This window comes from Hemiscyllium ocellatum, chromosome 14 (assembly GCF_020745735.1).
Source record: "Hemiscyllium ocellatum isolate sHemOce1 chromosome 14, sHemOce1.pat.X.cur, whole genome shotgun sequence".
In the NCBI taxonomy this organism is placed as follows: domain Eukaryota; kingdom Metazoa; phylum Chordata; class Chondrichthyes; order Orectolobiformes; family Hemiscylliidae; genus Hemiscyllium; species Hemiscyllium ocellatum.
The window spans coordinates 22215810-22235848 of NC_083414.1; the positions used below are offsets into that span (position 1 = coordinate 22215810).

Sequence of the window (20039 nt, forward strand, 5' to 3'; positions counted from 1 at the left end):
TTATCATTAAATGTTGTAATCTTATGTGGAATTTCACTCAACTTTGCATCGGACTTTGGCGGATTAGGTATCATTGACAGTATTATTATGATAATTCCATGTCATTGAACTGTAGTAAAAAATAAGTTACATATAATTTGGAGTAAGCAAGGTAATTAGAATAACAAACTAAGAATTTAGTGCTAAAGTATTAAATTGCCAGTTCAATGAATTATGCAATTTTGAAAAACAATGCACTCTATTTCTTACTGCAAGATGTACTGAGGCTGATATGAATAAACAACAAGTAGTTGGAAGGTACTGACACCTGCATTAGTTGCTGTTTAAAATAACTGATTGATAAAACTGGAGAAACCAGCAGATTCCTTTATTCTTTTCTTGTAAACAGTAATACCAAAATGTCAGATTGATCCAGTAAAGTCATATATTGAAATAATAGACTCAGAGTAGAATGTAGATTCATGCCTATGATTCTTCACACAGGAAAGCCTTCATCTTAAACATGCTGTCAGACAAATGCCTTTAGAATAAACAAATATAAAAGCTGCCTATTTGGCTGTCTGTCACTCTACCTCCTACTGGCAGGTGCATGGGAGCACATTTGTTTGCAATGCTGTCAGATGAGGAATGATTTGAGAATGGACAAAATAGAGTCAGAGTCCTGCAGCATGGAGACAGGCCCTTCAGCCCAAATTGGTCCATGTTGACCAAAATGTCCATCCATGCCAACTCCATTTCCCCGCACTTGGCCCATATCCCTCTAAACCGTTCCTATCCACGCATTTGTCTAAATGCCGTTTAAATGGTGTTATGTACCCATCTCATCCACTTCCGTGGCAGTTCATTCCATATGCGTACCACTCTGTGTAAAAAGTTGCCACAGGTCCCCTTTAATTCTTTCCCCTCTAACCTTAAACTGAGATTCTCTAGTCCTCGATTCCCCCACACTAAGAAAAAGACTGAGTGCATTCATCCTGTCCATGTCTCTCATGATCTTCAATACTTCTAAAAAATCCCCCCATAGTCTCCTATGCTCTAAAGGAAAAAGTCCTAGCTTGTTCAACCTCTCCCTTAACTCAGATCCTTGTGTCCTGGCAATATCCGTGTAAATTACTTCTGCACTCTTTCCAGTTTAATAACATCTGTCCTACAGCAAGGAGATCAAAATTGAACACAAAACTCTAAGTGTGGTCTCACCAACACCCGTATAACTGCAACTTAACTTCCCAACTTCGATGCTCAATGCCCTGACTAATGAAGTCCAGTGTGCCAAAAACCTTCTTCACTGGCCAGTCTAGCTGTGACTCCACTTTCAGAGGACCGTGCACCTGAACTCCAAGGTCCCTCTGTTCCATTACTCTCCCGAAGGCCCTACCATTCACCATGAAACTTCTACCTTGATTTGACTTCCAAAACGTAAGACCTCACACATATCTATATTAAATTCCATTTGCCATTTCTCGACTCACTTCCCCACCTAATCAAGGTCCTGCTGCAATTTCTGATGACTTCCTTCATTGTCCACAATACTGACTATTTTAGCATCATCTGTAAACTTACTTATCATGCCTTGTCCATTTTCATCCAAATCATTGATATAAATAACAAATTGCAATGGGCCCAGCACTGACCCCTGAGGTACACCACTAGTCACAGACCTCCAGTTCGACAAGCATCCTTCCACTATTATTCGCTACTTCCTACCATGAAGCCAATTGTGTATCCAATTTGCTAGCTCCCCTGGACTCCAAATGATCTAATCTTCCAGAGCAGCCTACCATGTGGAACCTTATCAAAAGCCTTACTGAAATCCATGTAGACTACGTCTACCGCCCTGCCCTCATCAACCTTCCTGGTCACTTCATCAAAGAACTCTAACAAATTTGTGAGGCATGATCTCTCATGCCCAAAGCCATGCTGACTACTCCTAATCAAACCTTGTCTTTCCAAGTTCATGTACAGAGGAATCTCGATCAACCGAATGACACGGGCAGGGAGTATTTTGTTCGGATAATCAAATGTTTCGGTAATTGAATGCCAGATAACACAATTTAGCTAAACATCGGGACTTTGAGATCTTGTCCGGATAATCTGAAATTTGGATAATTGAATGCCGATTAATCGAGGTTCCTCTGTGTATCTTATCTTAGTATATGGGGAGAAAATGTTGAAGAAAGCCATAGTGTAAAATTACAAGTGTAACATTAGATATGGGCCCATGGTGTTGAAGGTGATATGTTGGTATAGACAGAGAACTAGGTCATGGTGCAAGAAATGGCAAGTGAGGATAAAGGGTTCTTTTTCAGGTTGGTGACTTGTAACTAGTGGGATTCCACAGGGATCATTACTGGGATTGCAACTATTTACAATATATATTAATGACTTGGAGGAAGGAAACAAATATACTGTCGCCAAGTTTTCAGATGGCACGCAAATAAATGGAAAGGCAAGTTGCGAGAAGGATACAAAAGTTTACAGAGGGATATTGATAAATTAAATAAATGGGCACAACACTGACGTTTTAATACTGACGTGAAATGAAATTTCTTCTATTAGATTGCTGAGAATCTTTGTAATTTCTAGTCAAGAGAGCTGTTGGGGGCAGAGATCTTGCGTTTATTTAAGACTGAGATAGACTTTTGATCAGTAGGGGAATCAAGAGTTATGGGGAAAGGGCAGGAAAGTGGACCTGTGGAATGCCAGATCAACCACGATGCTAGTGAATGTTGGAGCGAATCAAGGCATCGAACAGCCTACTTTTGTTCTATTTCTAATGAGCTTACATCTTCTGCATTTGTAATGACAGGTGCCATTGGAAAAGGATGGGGTGTTGAGAATGATTGAGCTATTAATGGTGGTATCATTGAGGGAAATGGGCTTTACTATGCAAACACATAAGTATCACCTGCCCCTTTAACTCCGTTTCCTCATTAACCAAGGTTCCAAAATGTTCTTTCAGATGAACCAGTAATTAACGTGTATCTCTTTCAAATTAATCTACTGTATTTGCTGTTTACAATATGGCTTCATCTGCACTGAGGTGTTTGAGTGATTGCTTTGTGGAGCACCTCCATGCTGTCTGCAAGCAAAACTCTGAATGATCCTTTTATTACTCAATCTCACCTCATTTATATGCAGGTTATTACTCTCTCAGGTGCCAGTGAGAAACTAGATGGCATCAATTCCTGACTTGAAAGTCGGAACAATAACCTGGCCCTTGCAGTTCTCCAGCATCTTCTTTGGGACTCCTTGTTTGTTAACATTCCCCAATGATTACAGCATGCATCTGGAGAAGTAATTGCCTGCCCTCTATCAATGAAAATTGTCATTGGCAGAGCATCAACCTCACCACATCATCACGCTATGTTTTGAAATGATTTATAATACAGTTCAGCACTTCACTACTGCACTTTGGAGTTCAGTGAAACTCCATGTAGCAATTACTGCGACCAGGTCACTTTATGTACAGGGACAGAGTTCATCTCAGGGCTGTTATCATGTTTTCTTAGTGCTCACTAATTTTGTGCTTACTTACTTCAAGTAAACTTTGAGGGTATGAGGCACAGATTGGCAATGGTAGCTTTGGGAACTACTAAGGTGTTGATAGTGGATAGGCAATGGATCGTACTTAAGAATGTGTGTATGAATGACAACAATTATTCATTTCTATCTGGCACAAAAATAAAAGAGGAAAGGTAACTCAACTATGGTTTCAAAATAAATTAGGAATAGCATTAGATCCAAATAAAATTGCCAAAAAAAGCAGCAAGCCTGGTTTGGGTTTATGCAAGATCAATCATGAGGATGTAACTAGTAGAATAGAGAAGGGAGATCCAATGGATATGGTGTATTTTGATTTTCAGAAGGCCTTTGATGAGGTCCCTCATAAGAGGTTAGTGGGCAATCCTAAAGCAATGGGATAGTGAATAATATATTAGCACAGATCAAGAATTGGAAACAGACAGTGGGACGAAATAGCTCTTTTTCTTAATAACAGAAAGTAATTAATGGATTACTGCAAGAATCAAGGCTTGGGCCTTGATTATACTACATATAAATTATCTGGATGAGAGAACAAAATATGGAATTGGGAATTGTGGGGAGGCACCAAGGAGACTTCAGATGATTTCGATGAGTTGAGTGGCAAGTACATAGCAGAGGCAGTACAGTGCGGCTAAATGTGAACTTACACATCTTTAGTTTAAAAATGGAAAAGCAGTATACATTATTTAAATTGGGAAAAGTAAATGTCCAAAGGGATCTGGGTGTTCTTGCACACTAGTCAATGAAATCAGACAGGCAGGTGTAGCAAGCAATTTGGAAAGTGAATGGAATAATGGTCTTCACTGCAAGATGATTGGAGTTCACAAGTCGAATACTATACTTTTTCAGTTTGAAACCATGACTAGAGTACTGCATGCAATTTTGATCTTCCAAATCGAAAAAGAATGTACTTGGTATTCAGGTAGTGACTGTCCTCCAAGGACAGGTCAATTCGATTGGGCCCATATTTGCGAGAGTTTAGAAGGATTAAAGTGGATCTGATTGAAATGTATAACATTCTAACAGGGCTGGACAGATTAGATGCAGGGAAGATTTTTCCCCACTTGGGGAACCGAGAATCAAAGGATGCAGTCTCAGGATACAGCCGTAGACCATTCAGGACTAGGATGAAGAAATATTTGTTTATTCAAAGCGTAGTGAAACTGTAGAAATCTCTATAACAGAAGGCTTTGAAAGCTGAATCACTGAGTGTATTCAAGCAAAAGACAGACAAATTACTAAATTTTAAAGGCCTCAAGAGGAGAAAATGGGAATATAACATTGAGGTAGAGGATCAGCCATAGTTCTCCTGCATTGTGGGGTAGGCTCGAGGGGCTGAGTGACCTATTCCTGCTCCTAGTTTTTATGTTTGTTTGGATGCTCGCAGCATGTCAGCTCTGCTGTGTCTCTTAGCAGTTAGAAAGCCAGGCAGCTTGCTGTGTTTGTCAGCATTGAACTGTCTAGTGGATGGACATGTTGTTGTGTGTACGTACACACACACACACACACACACACACACACACACACACACACACACACACACACACACACACACACACACACACACACACACACACACACAGTCAAGAAATCACTAATGTCTGAATTATAAGGGAAGTACCTCTTAGTCCAGTCAAGGGGGACAATGATCAGCCAGGAGGTGCTGCTGTACTCGGTCAGCAGCATCGTCCAATTTCAGTCCAGAGTGCTGGTCATAATCATTCAATTGCTTGGTGCATTTAGGATCTGGAGATTCATGGATGATGTGAGGCCTTTCAAAGACCAATTGCATTAATCAGGTGCGCATAGATTCAAAATTATAAACATCTTCCATCACAAAATTCTTTATGTGCAAAACAATATATATTGGAAATCCTGACAACAAGCAATTATTGATCACTACAAATTAATTTGACTAACTTCTGAAGCAAAAAGTGAGCATTCGCAACCTTTAACATTGTCATGTCTAGTTGATCATTTCCAAACATCCAATGGTCTCAAAGTCTGCACAGTGCATTCCTCTGACATTGAACTGTAAATTTGTGAGAATGCACTTTCTATGAAATGTTGCATTTTTTAGCTAAGCGGGGAATGTGGGAGGGGAAACAAGACTTCCATCATCCTAGTGCAATTGTGGAATACAACATAGGTTGCATATATGTGAATAAGACCTAATACGTTAGTGGACCATGTAGAGACATCCTCCTTATTGGTACCTCCAAGTCCTACTGTATTGAGGCTGACGGTAAAGTTACATTCGGTTGCTGCAACTGCTGACAGGTTGCATTATTAAGGAGCTGTTTTGTTCCTGATATTCCTTACAGAGGTTCATTAGAACCATCCCAATGGATTCATCCACAGTAGATGTTAACCTGCAAGCCAAGAGTATGCTGACTTTGTTGTAATTTCCTCCAGATGAGCAAAGCACACTGCTGCCATTGAATAAGGTGGTTCTGAGACACCCTCACAGAACTATGGCATCTGCTGGAGCAGGTTTGCAATCTGAAGAGTGGGTCGCTATCATATCTGGTGGCTGTCAAAATGACAGCAGTGTCAAATTTCTATGTAGCTGGTGGACTCTAAGAATCCACTGAAGACCTTTCAACTCTGAATCACATCAGGGTTATATCGATACAATTTGTGCAAGATCACATTATTTTGTCTCATTTTCCTGTGACAAGATCAGTTCGGACACTCAGCTTTACCAAGACATCTGGTGCAAGGCAATTTGATCTTACACATTGAGATTTATCATAATGTAGTTGAATTCATGAATAGAAAAGATTTCCATTCAGTCAATGTCCAAGGCAGCTGTGATCAGTGCTACCATGTCTTAGCTGTCTGCGCCAGGATTGCTGGAAGCTACCACAATGCCTACATCTTTGATAATCTTTCAGTTGCATGCTTCAGTCCTAGAGCTGGATGTCTCACAGGTGTGGCAGCTAGGAGACAACAGCTAATCACTTCAACCATGGATGTTGACTCCATTTTCCAACTGCAAATGTGTTGCTGGTCAAAGCACAGCAGGTTAGGCAGCATCTCAGGAATAGAGAATTCGACGTTTCGAGCATAAGCCCTTCATCAGGAATAAGAGAGAGAGAGCCAAGCAGGCTGAGATAAAAGGTAGGGAGGAGGGACTAGGGGGAGGGGCGATGGAGGTGGGATAGGTGGAAGGAGGTCAAGGTGAGGGTGATAGGCCGGAGTGGGGTGGGGGCGGAGAGGTCAGGAAGAGGATTGCAGGTTAGGAGGGCGGTGCTGAGTTGAGGGAACCGACTGAGACAAGGTGGGGGGAGGGGAAATGAGGAAGCTGGAGAAATCTGAATTCATACCTTGTGGTTGGAGGGTTCCCAGGCGGAAGATGAGGCGCTCCTCCTCCAGCCGTCGTGTAGTTGTGTTCTGCCGGTGGAGGAGTCCAAGGACCTGCATGTCCTCGGTGGAGTGGGAGGGGGAGTTAAAGTGTTGAGCCACGGGGTGATTGGGTTGGTTGGTTCGGGCGGCCCAGAGGTGTTCTCTGAAGCGTTCCGCAAGTAAGCGGCCTGTCTCACCAATATAGAGGAGGCCACATCGGGTGCAGCGGATGCAATAGATGATGTGTGTGGAGGTACAGGTGAACTTGTGGCGGATATGGAAGGATCCCTTGGGGCCTTGGAGGGAAGTGAGTGTGGAGGTGTGGGCGCAAGTTTTACATTTCCTGCGGTTGCAGGGGAAGGTGCCGGGGGTGGAGGTTGGGTTGGTGGGGGGTGTGGATCTGACAAGGGAGTCACGAAGGGAGTGGTCCTTGCGGAACGCTGATAGGGGAGGGGAGGGAAATATATCCTTGGTGGTGGGGTCCGTTTGGAGGTGGCGGAAATGGCGGCGGATAATACGTTGTATGCGCAGGTTGGTGGGGTGGTAGGTGAGAACCAGTGGGGTTCTGTCTTGGTGGCGGTTGGAGGAGCGGGGCTCAAGGGCGGAGGAGCGGGAAGTGGAGGAGATGCGGTGGAGGGCATCGTCGATCACGTCTGGGGGGAATCTGCGGTCCTTGAAGAAGGAGGCCATCTGGGTTGTGCGGTGTTGGAATTGGTCCTCCTGGGAGCAGATGCGGCGGAGACGAAGGAATTGGGAATATGGGATGGCGTTTTTACAGGGGGCAGGGTGGGAGGAGGTGTAGTCCAGGTAGCTGTGGGAGTCAGTCGGTTTATAATAGATGTCTGTGTTGAGTCGGTCGCCCGAGATAGAAATGGAAAGGTCTAGGAAGGGGAGGGAGGAGTCTGAGACAGTCCAGGTGAATTTCAGGTCGGGATGGAAGGTGTTAGTAAAGTTGATGAACTGTTCAACCTCCTCGTGGGAGCACGAGGCAGCGCCGATACAGTCATCGATGTAGCGGAGGAAAAGGTGGGGGGTGGTGCCAGTGTAGTTGCGGAAGATGGACTGTTCCACATATCCTACGAAGAGGCAGGCATAGCTGGGGCCCATGCGGGTGCCCATGGCAACTCCTTTAGTTTGGAGGAAGTGGGAGGATTGAAAAGAGAAGTTATTCAGGGTGAGGACCAGTTCAGTCAGTCGAAGGAGGGTGTCAGTGGAAGGGTACTGGTTGGTGCGGCGGGAAAGGAAGAAGCGGAGGGCTTTGAGTCCTTCGTGATGGGGGATGGAGGTGTACAGGGACTGGATGTCCATAGTGAAAATAAGGCGTTGGGGACCGGGGAAGCGAAAATCCTGGAGGAGGTGGAGGGCGTGGGTGGTGTCCCGAACGTAGGTGGGGAGTTCTTGGACTAAAGGGGACAGGACCGTGTCGAGGTATTGGGAGATGAGTTCGGTGGGGCAGGAGCAGGCTGAGACAATGGGTCGGCCGGGGCAGGCAGGTTTGTGGATTTTGGGCAGGAGGTAGAAACGGGCGGTGCGGGGTTGTGGGACTATGAGGTTGGAGACGAGTATAGATAAAATCTAGCTCACTGTCACTTTCGGGCTATTGTAGAGCAGGTGATAAGTGTCCTCAAGATGACGATCAGATGCTTGGATCAATCGGAATGAGAGGGGCGTGGTTTTCCAGCACACTCCTTACATAATCCTAACATGCTGTGATATGCACAACTGGAGCAGCCAAGCAACAGTTGCTGCAAACATCTTACTCTTTATGCATTAGTCATTGAAAACCTTGGCAGTATAATTCCTAACTGGTTTTGAGCAGCTTTTAAAGAATATCTTCCATGTTAAATTTATGTACTGCTGTGATTAATTTACAATGATCTGTAATAATCCCATATGATCAATAATTTTTCAGCAAATGTCAAAATTTTTCGTGTTTGCAGGAAATAGAATCACTGCTATTCCAGCAGGGGCATTCAATGGATTTCCTAATCTCAAATTGATTGACCTCAGTAGAAATCAGATTCTTTCTTCCAACATAGATCCAACAGCATTCAAAGTAAGTTTTACAAATCATTTTAAAATAATGGTTATTACATATTTTAAATTAAGTACATGAAAGAATTTATGCAGCTTTCTTTTAACTTCTTTTGAAACAAGGCTCATTATATCTAGGTACAGACATGGGGGAGATACAGGGTGAAAAAGGGCATAGAAAAGGTCAGATGTTTTCTTTGCAGTAAAATTGAAATATAATGCAATTTTGCCAAGAAAAGTTACAATATTTATATATTTTTAAATAGATTACAAGTAGGTCAACTGACTCGTCTTTCATTTGATAATCCACATAGATGTAAAAGGTTATAGGTATAGTGTCGGTCAGCCATGATTATATAAAGCAGGCTGAATGGTCTACTCCTTTTCCTACATTTCTGTGTTAAATGGAGCAAATTCTCAGGAGATAAACAACACACTTTGAGGAGCACCAAGGAAAATCCTACCCTTCTTTCAATTGCTTTTCATAAACATCACAGGTTAAAATAATCACATGTCCATTATCACCCACCTTCTTAAACCACTCTTCCCAAAGTCCTCTAACCTAAATTTCAACAAGCTCGAGAAACTCACAGATTGTTTTATCATAAAGATTAAACTCACTCAGTAATTGTTTAGCTGCCTGTGCTCTTCGGCACCATACTCAACTGTCAAAGAGATTCCCACTGCTTTAGCTGTGAGTCTTATTAATCTCTTAATCTGTTATTCCTCGTGTTCTTTCTGAATTCTCTTGCCCATGAGGTTAACCTCCTACGGTCTTGACACCATTCCCAGCAAAATGTTGACCAGCTAACCTCATTGTTTAGTACCATTTTAAATGACATTAGAATTTTTTTTTCTTATCTGAGGTACTGTTCTTCTTGATACTGATTGGCTATCATCACTTGCTCTTGAGAAGACACTTGCCTGACTTCCCTATAATTCCAATTTAATTCCATTCCCTCCCAAGAACTTGAAGATGTTATTTCCCAAATCCATGTCTACTTGTCCCACAACCCCATATGTGGATGTTTCCAGCGGTTTTCTTTTCCAACCACAGATGCAACATTGCTTTAAATAAACTCACAAATTGTATCTTTGGTGAATGTGGAATATTATTTTACATTTTTATTCTTTCAAGGCTATTGCTGGCTGGCTCAATATTTATTGCAAATTGCCCTTTTAAAGGTGGTGGTGGGCTGCCCTCTTGAACTGCTGCAGTTCAAGGGTTGCATGCGTACCCACGAACAAGTTTGGGTGGAAGCCCTGGGATTTCGACCCAGCAACAGGGAAAGAATAACAATATAGTTCCATGTCAGGATGATCTATGGTTTGAAGGGGAACCTGCACTTGGTGGTAAACTCTGCCTTTGTTAGCCGGTTCAGTAATATTATTCTCATTTGCTTTCACTCTTACCTGAGCTATTTTATCCAGACTGTCAGCAGTAGTGGCTTCCCTTCACAGACAAAACCATTACCTTTGGAGTCGTTTAAGTGTCTACTTCCTCAGCCTCATTTTGTTCCTCGGTAGCATCATTCAAACCACATGAAGACTGAAATTAAACATTTCATCACCTTTCTTGATCACTCTAATGCCTCTATATGTTGGTATACTGCTTGTCTGAACTCCAGTGTTGGAAAAGCTACAGTTAAATGTGTTGCCAAATGTGTTGAAATGTAGAAAGACCAAAACAATCACCTTTGCGTCATGTATGCTGGAAAATATGCACCCTTACAAGGGAGGGGATGACCTAGTGCTATTATCACTAGACTATTAATCCAGAAAGGAGAAAGTGGGGACTGCAGATGCTGGAGCTCAGAATTGAGTGTGTGGTGCTGGAAAAGCACAGCAGGTCAGGCAGCATCTGAGGAGCAGGAGAATTGGCATTTCAGGCATAAGCCCTTCACCCTCTCGGACTGTTGCGCTTTTCCAGCACCACGCTCTTGATTATTAATCTAAAAACTCAGCCAATGTTCTGGGTTTGAATCCGACCACTGAAGATGATGGAATTTGATAACAAAAAAAATCTGAAATTAAGAATCTGCTGAAGACCGTGAAATCATTGTCGATTATCAGAAAACCCATCTAGCCTCAGGGAAGGAAATCTAATATCCCCACCTGGTCTGTCGTACATGCCCAAATCTGCAGCAATGTCGTTGACTCTCAACTGCCCTCTGAAATGGTCGTGCAAGCCACTTGGTTGTATCAGTTGTTATGAAGTCTCAAGAAAGAGATGAAACCTGATGGACTGCCTGATATCGACATAGGCAGCGGAATAGACAACAGTAGAAACACAGCTGTCAACCCTGCAAATCCTCCTTACTAGCATCTGCGGGGTTAGTGCCACAACTGAGAGAGCTATGTCACAGCCTAGTCAAACACTAGCCTGAAACCTCCGACTGATGACCATGTACCATCCACCTTTGCCTGATGAATCAGAATTGCTCCATGTTGATCAACACTTGGAAGCACTGAGGATGGCAAAGGTACAAAATATATACATTTCAATGTTCACTACCAAGAGTGGCTCGACAACAATACTACTGATTGAACTGGTTTGGGTCATAAAGGACATAGCTGCTAGGTTGGGTCTGCAACAAGTGGTGAGGGAACCAACAAAAGGGAATAACATACTTGACCTCATTCTCACCTATCTGCTGGCTGCAGATGCATTTGTCCATGACAATATTGGTAAGAGTGACCACTGCATAGTCCATGTCGAGATGAAGTCCTGCCTTCATTTTGAGAATACCCTCTGTTGTGTTGTGTGGCATTATCATAATACTAAATGGAACAGATTTCAACACATTTGGCAACTCAAGATTGGGCATCCATGAGCTGCCGTTGGTCATCAACAGTTGCAGAATTGTAATCCAGAAAAATGTCCACCCTCATAACATGCATATCCCCCACTCAACCACTATCATCAAGCCTGGAGATCAACTTTGGTTCAGTGGAATGTGTGGCAGGGCATACCTGAAAATGAGGTACCAACCTGGTGAAACGACCAAACAGCATATGCAGCAAGTGATAGACAGAGATAAGCGATCCCACATAAAACAGATCAGATCTGAGCTTTGCAGTCCTGCCACATCCGGTTGTGAATGATGGTGGACAATTAAACAACTCACTGGAGGAGACTCCACAAATATCCCTATCTTCAATGATGGAAGAACCCAATTCATCAGTGCAAAAGGTAAGGCTGGTGCTTTCGTACTAATCTTCAGTCAGAAGTGTCAAGTAAATGATCCATCTCAGCCTGTCCAGTGGTCCCCAGCATTACAGATACCGGTCTTCAGCTAATTCGATTCACTCCATGTGATATCAAGAAACTGTTAGAGACACTGGATACTATGGGCCCTGACAACATTCCAGCAATAGTACTGAAGACTTGTGCTCCAGAATTTGCTGCTTACCTAGCCAAGATGTTCTAGTACAGTTACAACACTGGCATCTACTTGGCAATGTGGAAAATTGCCCAGGTATATCTTGTACACAAAGAAGCAGGACAAATCCAACCCGGTCAATCACCACCCCAGCAGCCTACTCTCGATTATTAATAATGTGACGGAACCTGTCATCAATAGTACTATCAAGCAACACCAGCTCAGCAATACCTGTTCATGCTCATGTGCTCTGTAATGCCATTTTGGGTTCTGCCAGGCCACTCAGCCCTCCTTCCTCATTACAGACTTGATTCAAACATTGTCAAATGAATGTCTATAATCCTAGAAGTGAGGTGAGATTGACAGCATTTGACATTAAGGCTGCATTTGACTGAGTGTGGCATTTAGGTGCCAGACCAAAACTAAAATCAATGGATATTAGGAGTCAAACTCTCCACTGATTAGAGTCATATCTGGCACATAGGAAGATGATTGTGGTTATTGGAGGTCAATCATCTCAGCTCCAGGACACCTCTGCAGGAACTCCTCAGGATAGTGTCCTAGGTGGAAGCATCTTCAGCTGCTTCATCAATTACCTTCCTCCATCATAAGTGGGGAGCAAGGGGGATGTTTGCCAATTACTGCATGAAGTTCAGCACAATTTGTGATTCCTCAAAAATGAATTAATCCATGTTCAAGTGCAATCGGATGTGGTCAATATCCATGTTTGGACTGACAAGACACAAGTAACATTCACACCACATAAATGCCGGGCAATGACCATCTCCAATGAGAGACAATCTGATCACCACCCCTTGACAGTCAATGGTGTTACCATCACTGAATCTTTCATTATTAACATCCTCAGGCTTACCATTGACCAGAAATTCAAACTGGATTTGTTATATAAATACAGTGGCTACAAGAGCAGGCCAGAGGCTAGGAATACTGCAGCAAGTAACTCACCTCCTGACTCCCCAACACCTGTCCACTATCTGCAAGGCACAAGTAAGGGGTGTGATAGAATACTCATTTGCCTGAATGGGTACAGTTCCAACAACACTCAAGATGTTTGACACCTTCCAAGACAAAGCAGCTCACTGATTGGTACCACATCCACTCCCTCCACTCTGACATTCAGTAGTGGCAGTGTGCACTATCGACAAGATGCATTACAGAAATTCACCAAAGACGGCACCTTCCAAACACACGACCATTTCCATAGAGAAGGTCAAGGGCAGCAGATAAATGGGAACACCACCACCTGCTACTTTCCCTCCAAGCCACTCACCATCCTGACTTGGAAACATTTCGCTGTTCCTTCATTGGTGCTAGGTCAAAATCTTGGAATTCCCTCCCTGAGGGCTTTGTGGATTGACAAGGGCAGTAGTGATGAGCAATAAACGCTGGACAGCCAGTGATGACCACGTACTATGGGTGAATAAAAAAAAGCTAAAACCTGCATGTGTCCACTATATGGCAAAATATTTGAAGCAATTCATGACAAACTTAGAGTCTAGTTTTTCAAAGCATAATGGTTGATTATGTAAATTTTAGCTGAAACACCAACAATTGTTTTAATGTCAAAATATAGCATGTGTATTGACAATATCCATGTTTTAATCAAATTGTAAAAAGCTGTTCATTTCAAAATACTTGGCATGCTTCCTTCTCAGGGGTTAAAAAAACTGGAACGCCTATACATGGATCAAAATTTGTTGATCCATATCCCTCCTCAACTCCCTCGAAAACTTGTTGAACTAAAAGTAAATGACAACCTACTTCAACGATTGGATGAAGAAGCTCTCCAGGGTATGTTTTGTTTTAAATATTTATGGGTAAAGATTCTGCTTTTGTGATGTTTAATTAATACAATCAAAAACATGGTTGCCACAAAAAAAACTTTAGTTAAAATCAGAGCCTTGAGAACATAGAACATTACAGCGGAGTACAGGCCTTTTGGCCCTTGATGTAGCGCCAACCTGTGGAATCAATCTGAAACCAATCTATCCTACACTACTCCATTTTCATCCATACGTTTATCCAATGACCATTGAAATGCTTTTAAAGTTCGTGAGTCTACTACTCTAGCAGGTCGGGCATTACACGCCCCTACCTCTGACATCTGAATGATATCCATCACTCCTTAATTTAAAGCTATATCCCTTTGTAGTAGCCATCACCATCTGAGGAAAAAGGCTCTCATTGGCCACCTGATCTAACCCTCTGATTATCTTATATGTTTCAATTAAGTCACCTCAACCTTCTTCTCTCTAATGAAAACAGCCTCAAGTCCCTCAACCTTTCCTTATAAGACCTTTCCTCCATACCAGGCAACATTCTAATAATTCACCTCTGAACCCTTTCCAAAGCTTCCGCATCCTTCCTATAATGCGGTGAACTTCAAGTGTAGCTGGACCAGAGATCTATACAGCTGCAACATGATCTTATGGCTCTGAAACTCAATCCTTCTACCAATAAAAGCTAACACACTGTATGCCTTCTTAACAACCCTATCAACCTGAGTGGCAACTTTCAAGGATCTATGTACATGGACACCGAAATCTCTCTGCTTGTCTACATTGCCAAGAATCTTACCATTAGCCCAGTACTCTATTCCTATTGCTACTACCAAAGTAAATCACCTCACACTTTTCCACATTAAACTCCATTTTCCATCTCTCAGCCCAGATCTGCAGCTTATCTATGTCCCTCTGTAACCTGCAACATCCTTTGGCACTGTCCACACCTCCACCGACCTTAGTGTCATCTGCAAATTTACTAACTCATCTTCTACACCCTCATCCAGGTCATTTATAAAAATGACAAACAGCAATGGACCCAAAACAGATCCTTGCGGTACACAACTAGTAAGTGAACTCCAGGATGAATATTTCCCATCAATCACCACTCTATGTCCTCTTTCAGCTAGCCAATGTCTGATCTAAACTGCTAAATCACCCTCAATCCCATGCCTCCGTATTTTGTGCAAGTATCTAATTAACACAGTGAGAATAATTTAATTGTACATAAGTGAAAATTACTTTCCTTTTATGAATTATATTTGTGTACAGTAGTTTCCTAGTATATTGACAAAAAAATAGAAAGCTTTTAAAACATGCCAACTTAGTCCCTGCATCTTCTACAAATGTACATAATTAGCAGAAACACCCAATAGATTAATTTTTATCAAGAGGCTTGCTCAGCTTGTCATGCAATTTTTTATTAAACTAGCGCTTAAGATCTTACAACCACAATTTGCTCTGGACATAATTTGCATTTAAAATTCCATTTATTTGTATTGGTTCGACTGATTTCAGACAAATGTTTGCTAAACAAAAGATGTGTATCTGGGCGAAATGAGAGGCTTGGTGCAGCTAGCACCATGGAAAAATTTTAAATGTAATGATATACTTTACCCCCATTGCAACAAAATTGAAGCTAAAGAATGCTACAACACAATAATTTTTACATTTCAAAACAAAATGCATAAGATAAGCTGCTTTTTTGTTTCAGATTTTGTGTAAGTTCCCTTGAAGGATATTTTAAGTTATGTTAAATAAGTTTCTGTTAAGGACAGAACTGTGTTGTTGTACTTCCATTCTGACTGTTCTGCTGTAGGGCACAACTGTCAGAAGAAGGCAAACTATGTTCACTTTTCACAGTTGCCAGCTGGTGTATTTTTAAGTTTGAAGATGCACAGTCACAAACAATAGAGTCTTTGACAACTGCTTTCAAGCATTTAATACATAAGGTAAGTGTGAGGTTAGATTGCTTGGTGCCAGATGAGTAGGCGGATACGTTGTCGGGTGGTGCAAGTTGGCCAGGGAGCCTGGTAAGTGATGCAACTGGCATGTTGTACAGAAAGTTAAAGCAAGATCAGGAGAAATCGGACACTAATTTTTGGTTCTGGAAGTCACTGTCATGCTTAGGACTTGGAGGCTTGCACAGCCTGTAAGAAAATTATAGGGAACACAGGTCCTGAATGAGGTCAGGAGGAGCGTAGACTGATTGAAACTACAGCAGGGGCAAGAGTTTTCTGGATCCATAGTGGGTAAAGGAAGTGCTTGGCTAAGCATGGGTGAATGGCCATCAGCTCTTTGGGGCTGAAAGGGAAGTGGTCAGGTCTGGAATGGATGAAGGGATGGTTTGGGGCTGGAGTGCAGGGAGAGGGTGGGTTGGATGTGGTGATATGGGTCCTGGAGTGAAAGGGGTTCAAGTTTGCAGCAGCTGAAGGGTGAATACATCTGAATGGAGGAACAGTAGTTGGGCTCAGAGCAGGTGAAGGGGGTAGGATTTGGATCCCGAGTGGAGGAAAGGTGTTGGTTGAAGCGGGGAAATGGGTGCAGCGGTACGGGGTCAGTTGATTAGTACTTCATTGTCTAACTTTTCCAGATAACTATTTACTTAATTTCATTAGATCTGAATTCTCTGATTTAAGTGGAGAATTTCAGAGGGTTTTAGGCATAGAGGAGTTGCCCAAGTGGAATCTTCAATTTCTTGGGCATTTTATTTGGAGTCTGCTAATAATAGGACTCTCAAGGTGCTGAACATCTATGCTGTTTATCAGGAAATTTGGGCTAATAGTTTAAAACCAAAATTTCCATTATAATTTAGACTATTGTCACATGTTATATTCAATGTTATTGAAAACATATGAATGACCATAGAGAATTCCAACATAACACTGTAAATATATGTGATCAATCTTCTTCAACAGGTCTAAGTAAATTGGTCAATCTGGAACTGGAAGGTAATAAACTCAGTGAAAGCAATGTTCAACCTTTAGTGTTCAGACCTCTTAAGCGACTCGCTTACTTACGACTGGGAAATAATAAATTTAGAACCTTACCACAAGGTCTTCCTACTTCCATAGAGGTAAAGATAAACTTTTATTTTTGTCACTGTCAACTGATCATTGAACTCCTTTCAGATTCTATACATAGAAACGTGCCTTTGTATACTTATGTGCCTGTTTACCTGATTCACAGATCGAGAATTAAAATCTAAGAATTAGCCACTAAGATTGCCAACCATGCTACTGAAGACCCAGATTTTAAGATCAATTTGAGACAGAAACAAGATTTTAGTAAATTTCAATGTGCATAGCCGTAAGTGCAGGATTTGCTTGGCAGAAATTAATAAATTTGTATCACCTGGATATTGCCACATGCTTGTCCAAGAACATTTTTCATTTGCATTGAATTATTTGAACCATTTAAAATATATTTAACCTATCTAGACCCAAGTGCAATAATGCTCCATCTATAATCCAAAGACCTTTTTTGTGACAGCTCAAATACATTATTCTTACATTAGATGAATCATGAAATATTTTTATTCATTCAGAGAATGAATGTCTCTGGCTGGGCCAACACTTATTGCCCATCCCTATAACTTACAAGAAGGCTGCGGTGAGTTGCCTTCTTGAAACCTTGCAGTCCATTTGATGGAGCTATCCTCATAGAGCTATGAGAGAGGAAGTTCCAGGATTTTGACTCAGCAGCACTAAAGGAATCTGATATATTGCTTGGAGGAAAATGTGCAGGAGGTGGTGTTTCCATCTATTTCTGTTGTCCTCATTCTAAATGGTAGTGGCTCTGGGTTTGAAACTGACTGACTGAGGAGCCATGGTGAGTTTCTGAAGGGTATGTTGCAGATGGTATGTGCTGTTCTGTTTAGTGAATCGTTATTACATAGAAGAAGCTAGTCCAACCATTGTTTCATGCCAACCTTATGTAACCTTTGAGATCTAGCAGAGGAAGCAGTGCAGCGTTGGTCTGGGGTAATGGAAGGGCTTCTATGGGACTCCACGGGAGTCAATGAAGTGGTCCATATTCAAGAACTCAGCAACCAGCCTAAATGAGTATGCCAAAAAAGTTAACCCAAATGTACCCAAATGAAAACCGTGGATGAAGTAGGTGATCCACTCCCTACTGAAGTCCAGGTCTGAGGCACTCAAGTTGAGCAACCCTGACCAATACAGGAAATCTAGTTATTGTGAGAAACAAAACTCACTCACAAATCAGTCTGAGACAAAGCCTTGGAACAAGAACATTTAATTCTTTACGGCCTTGCAAGAAGAACGGGCATTTGCTCAAGCAATCAGGCTAGTAAAAGCGTGCTACAAAGCATGGAAGCATTCTTTATTCAGTTTGCAAGTTGCCGAATCACACCTCCCTTTTCCCATCCTATCGTAAGCCGATTACCTCACTTGTTTTTCTCTAATTTTCCTTATCTGACTACCCTGCTGTCCTTGTCTGTTACAGCCTGTCTGTTATTTTATCCAGTTCCCCTTATCATACTATAAGCTTATTGTGAAATGCCCCTACTGCTTCTTTTGTGGTCAGCTACAACACTTTAAAGTTATTTCTTAGCTTAAAACTATTTCTTAAACAAAAACCTCGATATTTGTTAAAATCTTAGCGTTAAGTATGCTGCAAGAATCCCGCGACTGTTTGTGTAATGTTCCCCTTCCCCTCCCCCAAAACACCCCTTCACCCATCTGCAAAAACTTCTCCAACCACCACCGCCATCTGCAGAAACTACATTCCCCCTTTTTCTTTTTCTTGTTGTTTCTGCAGTTATTAAGTCTCCTTTAATTCATTTTCTTATGTTCTGCCCTCTTATGCATTTTGGTGATGAGGCTCACAATCTTATACACGGTATCATTTTACATTTGTGTTTTTCGTCTCTCGAACTCTAGGAGCATTCTTTGACTTTCCCTTTGTTGCATATCACCTGTTGATTGTAAAAGCATCTGATGATGTATTTGGGTTCTTCCCCAAGGGATGTCATCAGTCGGCTCATTACCCATTTTAGGACATTGAACTCTACCACCAGACCCACTAATATCAATAATCCATAGATAGCCAGATTGACTAACCACCTTCTCCAACCAGTCAATCCCCAATTCCCCCACTCCCATCCCTTTTCATTCTGGTACCGATTACTGGCCTTCTTTATTTTGGCGATTTTATCTCGCACGTGTTTGGAGATTTCATGTCTATGCGCAGTTCTAATGTGTAGCAGCGTGATAGGTAAATATTTTGTCCATGGTAATCGAGTCTCTAGGACTAGCTTCTTTAAGGTTTGATTAATTCGTTCCACCCGCCCAGAGGAAGGCGGGTGCCAAGGAGTGTGGAATTCCCAAGAGATTTCTAATCCCGCCATTACTTCTTGTAGGATCTTAGAGGTAAAATGACTACCTTGGTCTGAATCTATACTTTCCACCACTCCATATCGAGGAATTATATGTTCTAAAAGAGTTTTCACTACTCCCTTCGAGGTAACTGAGGACATTGGAAATGCCTCCACCCACCCAGTTAGGTGATCCATTAGAACTAATAAGTACTTTTGTTTCCCTATTGGGGATAATTCTGTGTAATCTATCTGTATTCTTTGAAAATATCTTACCCCAGGGCTTCTTCCACTTCTTGGCCCCCCTCTCGTTATTTTCTTATTAATCTTCTGGCAAGTCGGGCATCCTGCGCATACCTGCTTGGCTAATGTGTATATCCCTTTACATCCGTACTTCCTTAACACTATGTCACACATAGTTTGGGAGCCCCAATGACTGCCTTGGTGCAAGGTGGTTAGAATGTTTCTCATGACTGGTTAACTTAATAACTCCCTTCCATCCGGGAGGATCCATCTTCCTTGGGCTGTCTTAGTGGCCCCCATTTCCTGGAATTCCTTTTCCTCTTCTTCCGTGTACACGGGGTTCATGGA

At 42.1% G+C, this 20039-nt stretch overlaps 2 protein-coding genes across 6 annotated transcripts in view; one reads left to right on the forward strand and one right to left on the reverse strand.

The window, feature by feature from the left end:
- Positions 1 to 20039, reverse strand: part of cenpp (centromere protein P) — a 348905-nt gene that overhangs the window by 42539 nt on the left and 286327 nt on the right. The window lies entirely within an intron of this gene.
- LOC132822295 (extracellular matrix protein 2-like) overlaps positions 1 to 20039 on the forward strand; it is an 80937-nt gene that overhangs the window by 27860 nt on the left and 33038 nt on the right. For all 3 annotated transcript variants that reach the window (XM_060835491.1, XM_060835490.1, XM_060835492.1), the window contains exons 5-7: positions 8832 to 8947; positions 13985 to 14120; positions 17029 to 17186. In XM_060835491.1, the coding sequence (XP_060691474.1) occupies positions 8832 to 8947; positions 13985 to 14120; positions 17029 to 17186 (410 nt within the window). The remainder of the gene's footprint in view (positions 1 to 8831; positions 8948 to 13984; positions 14121 to 17028; positions 17187 to 20039) is intronic.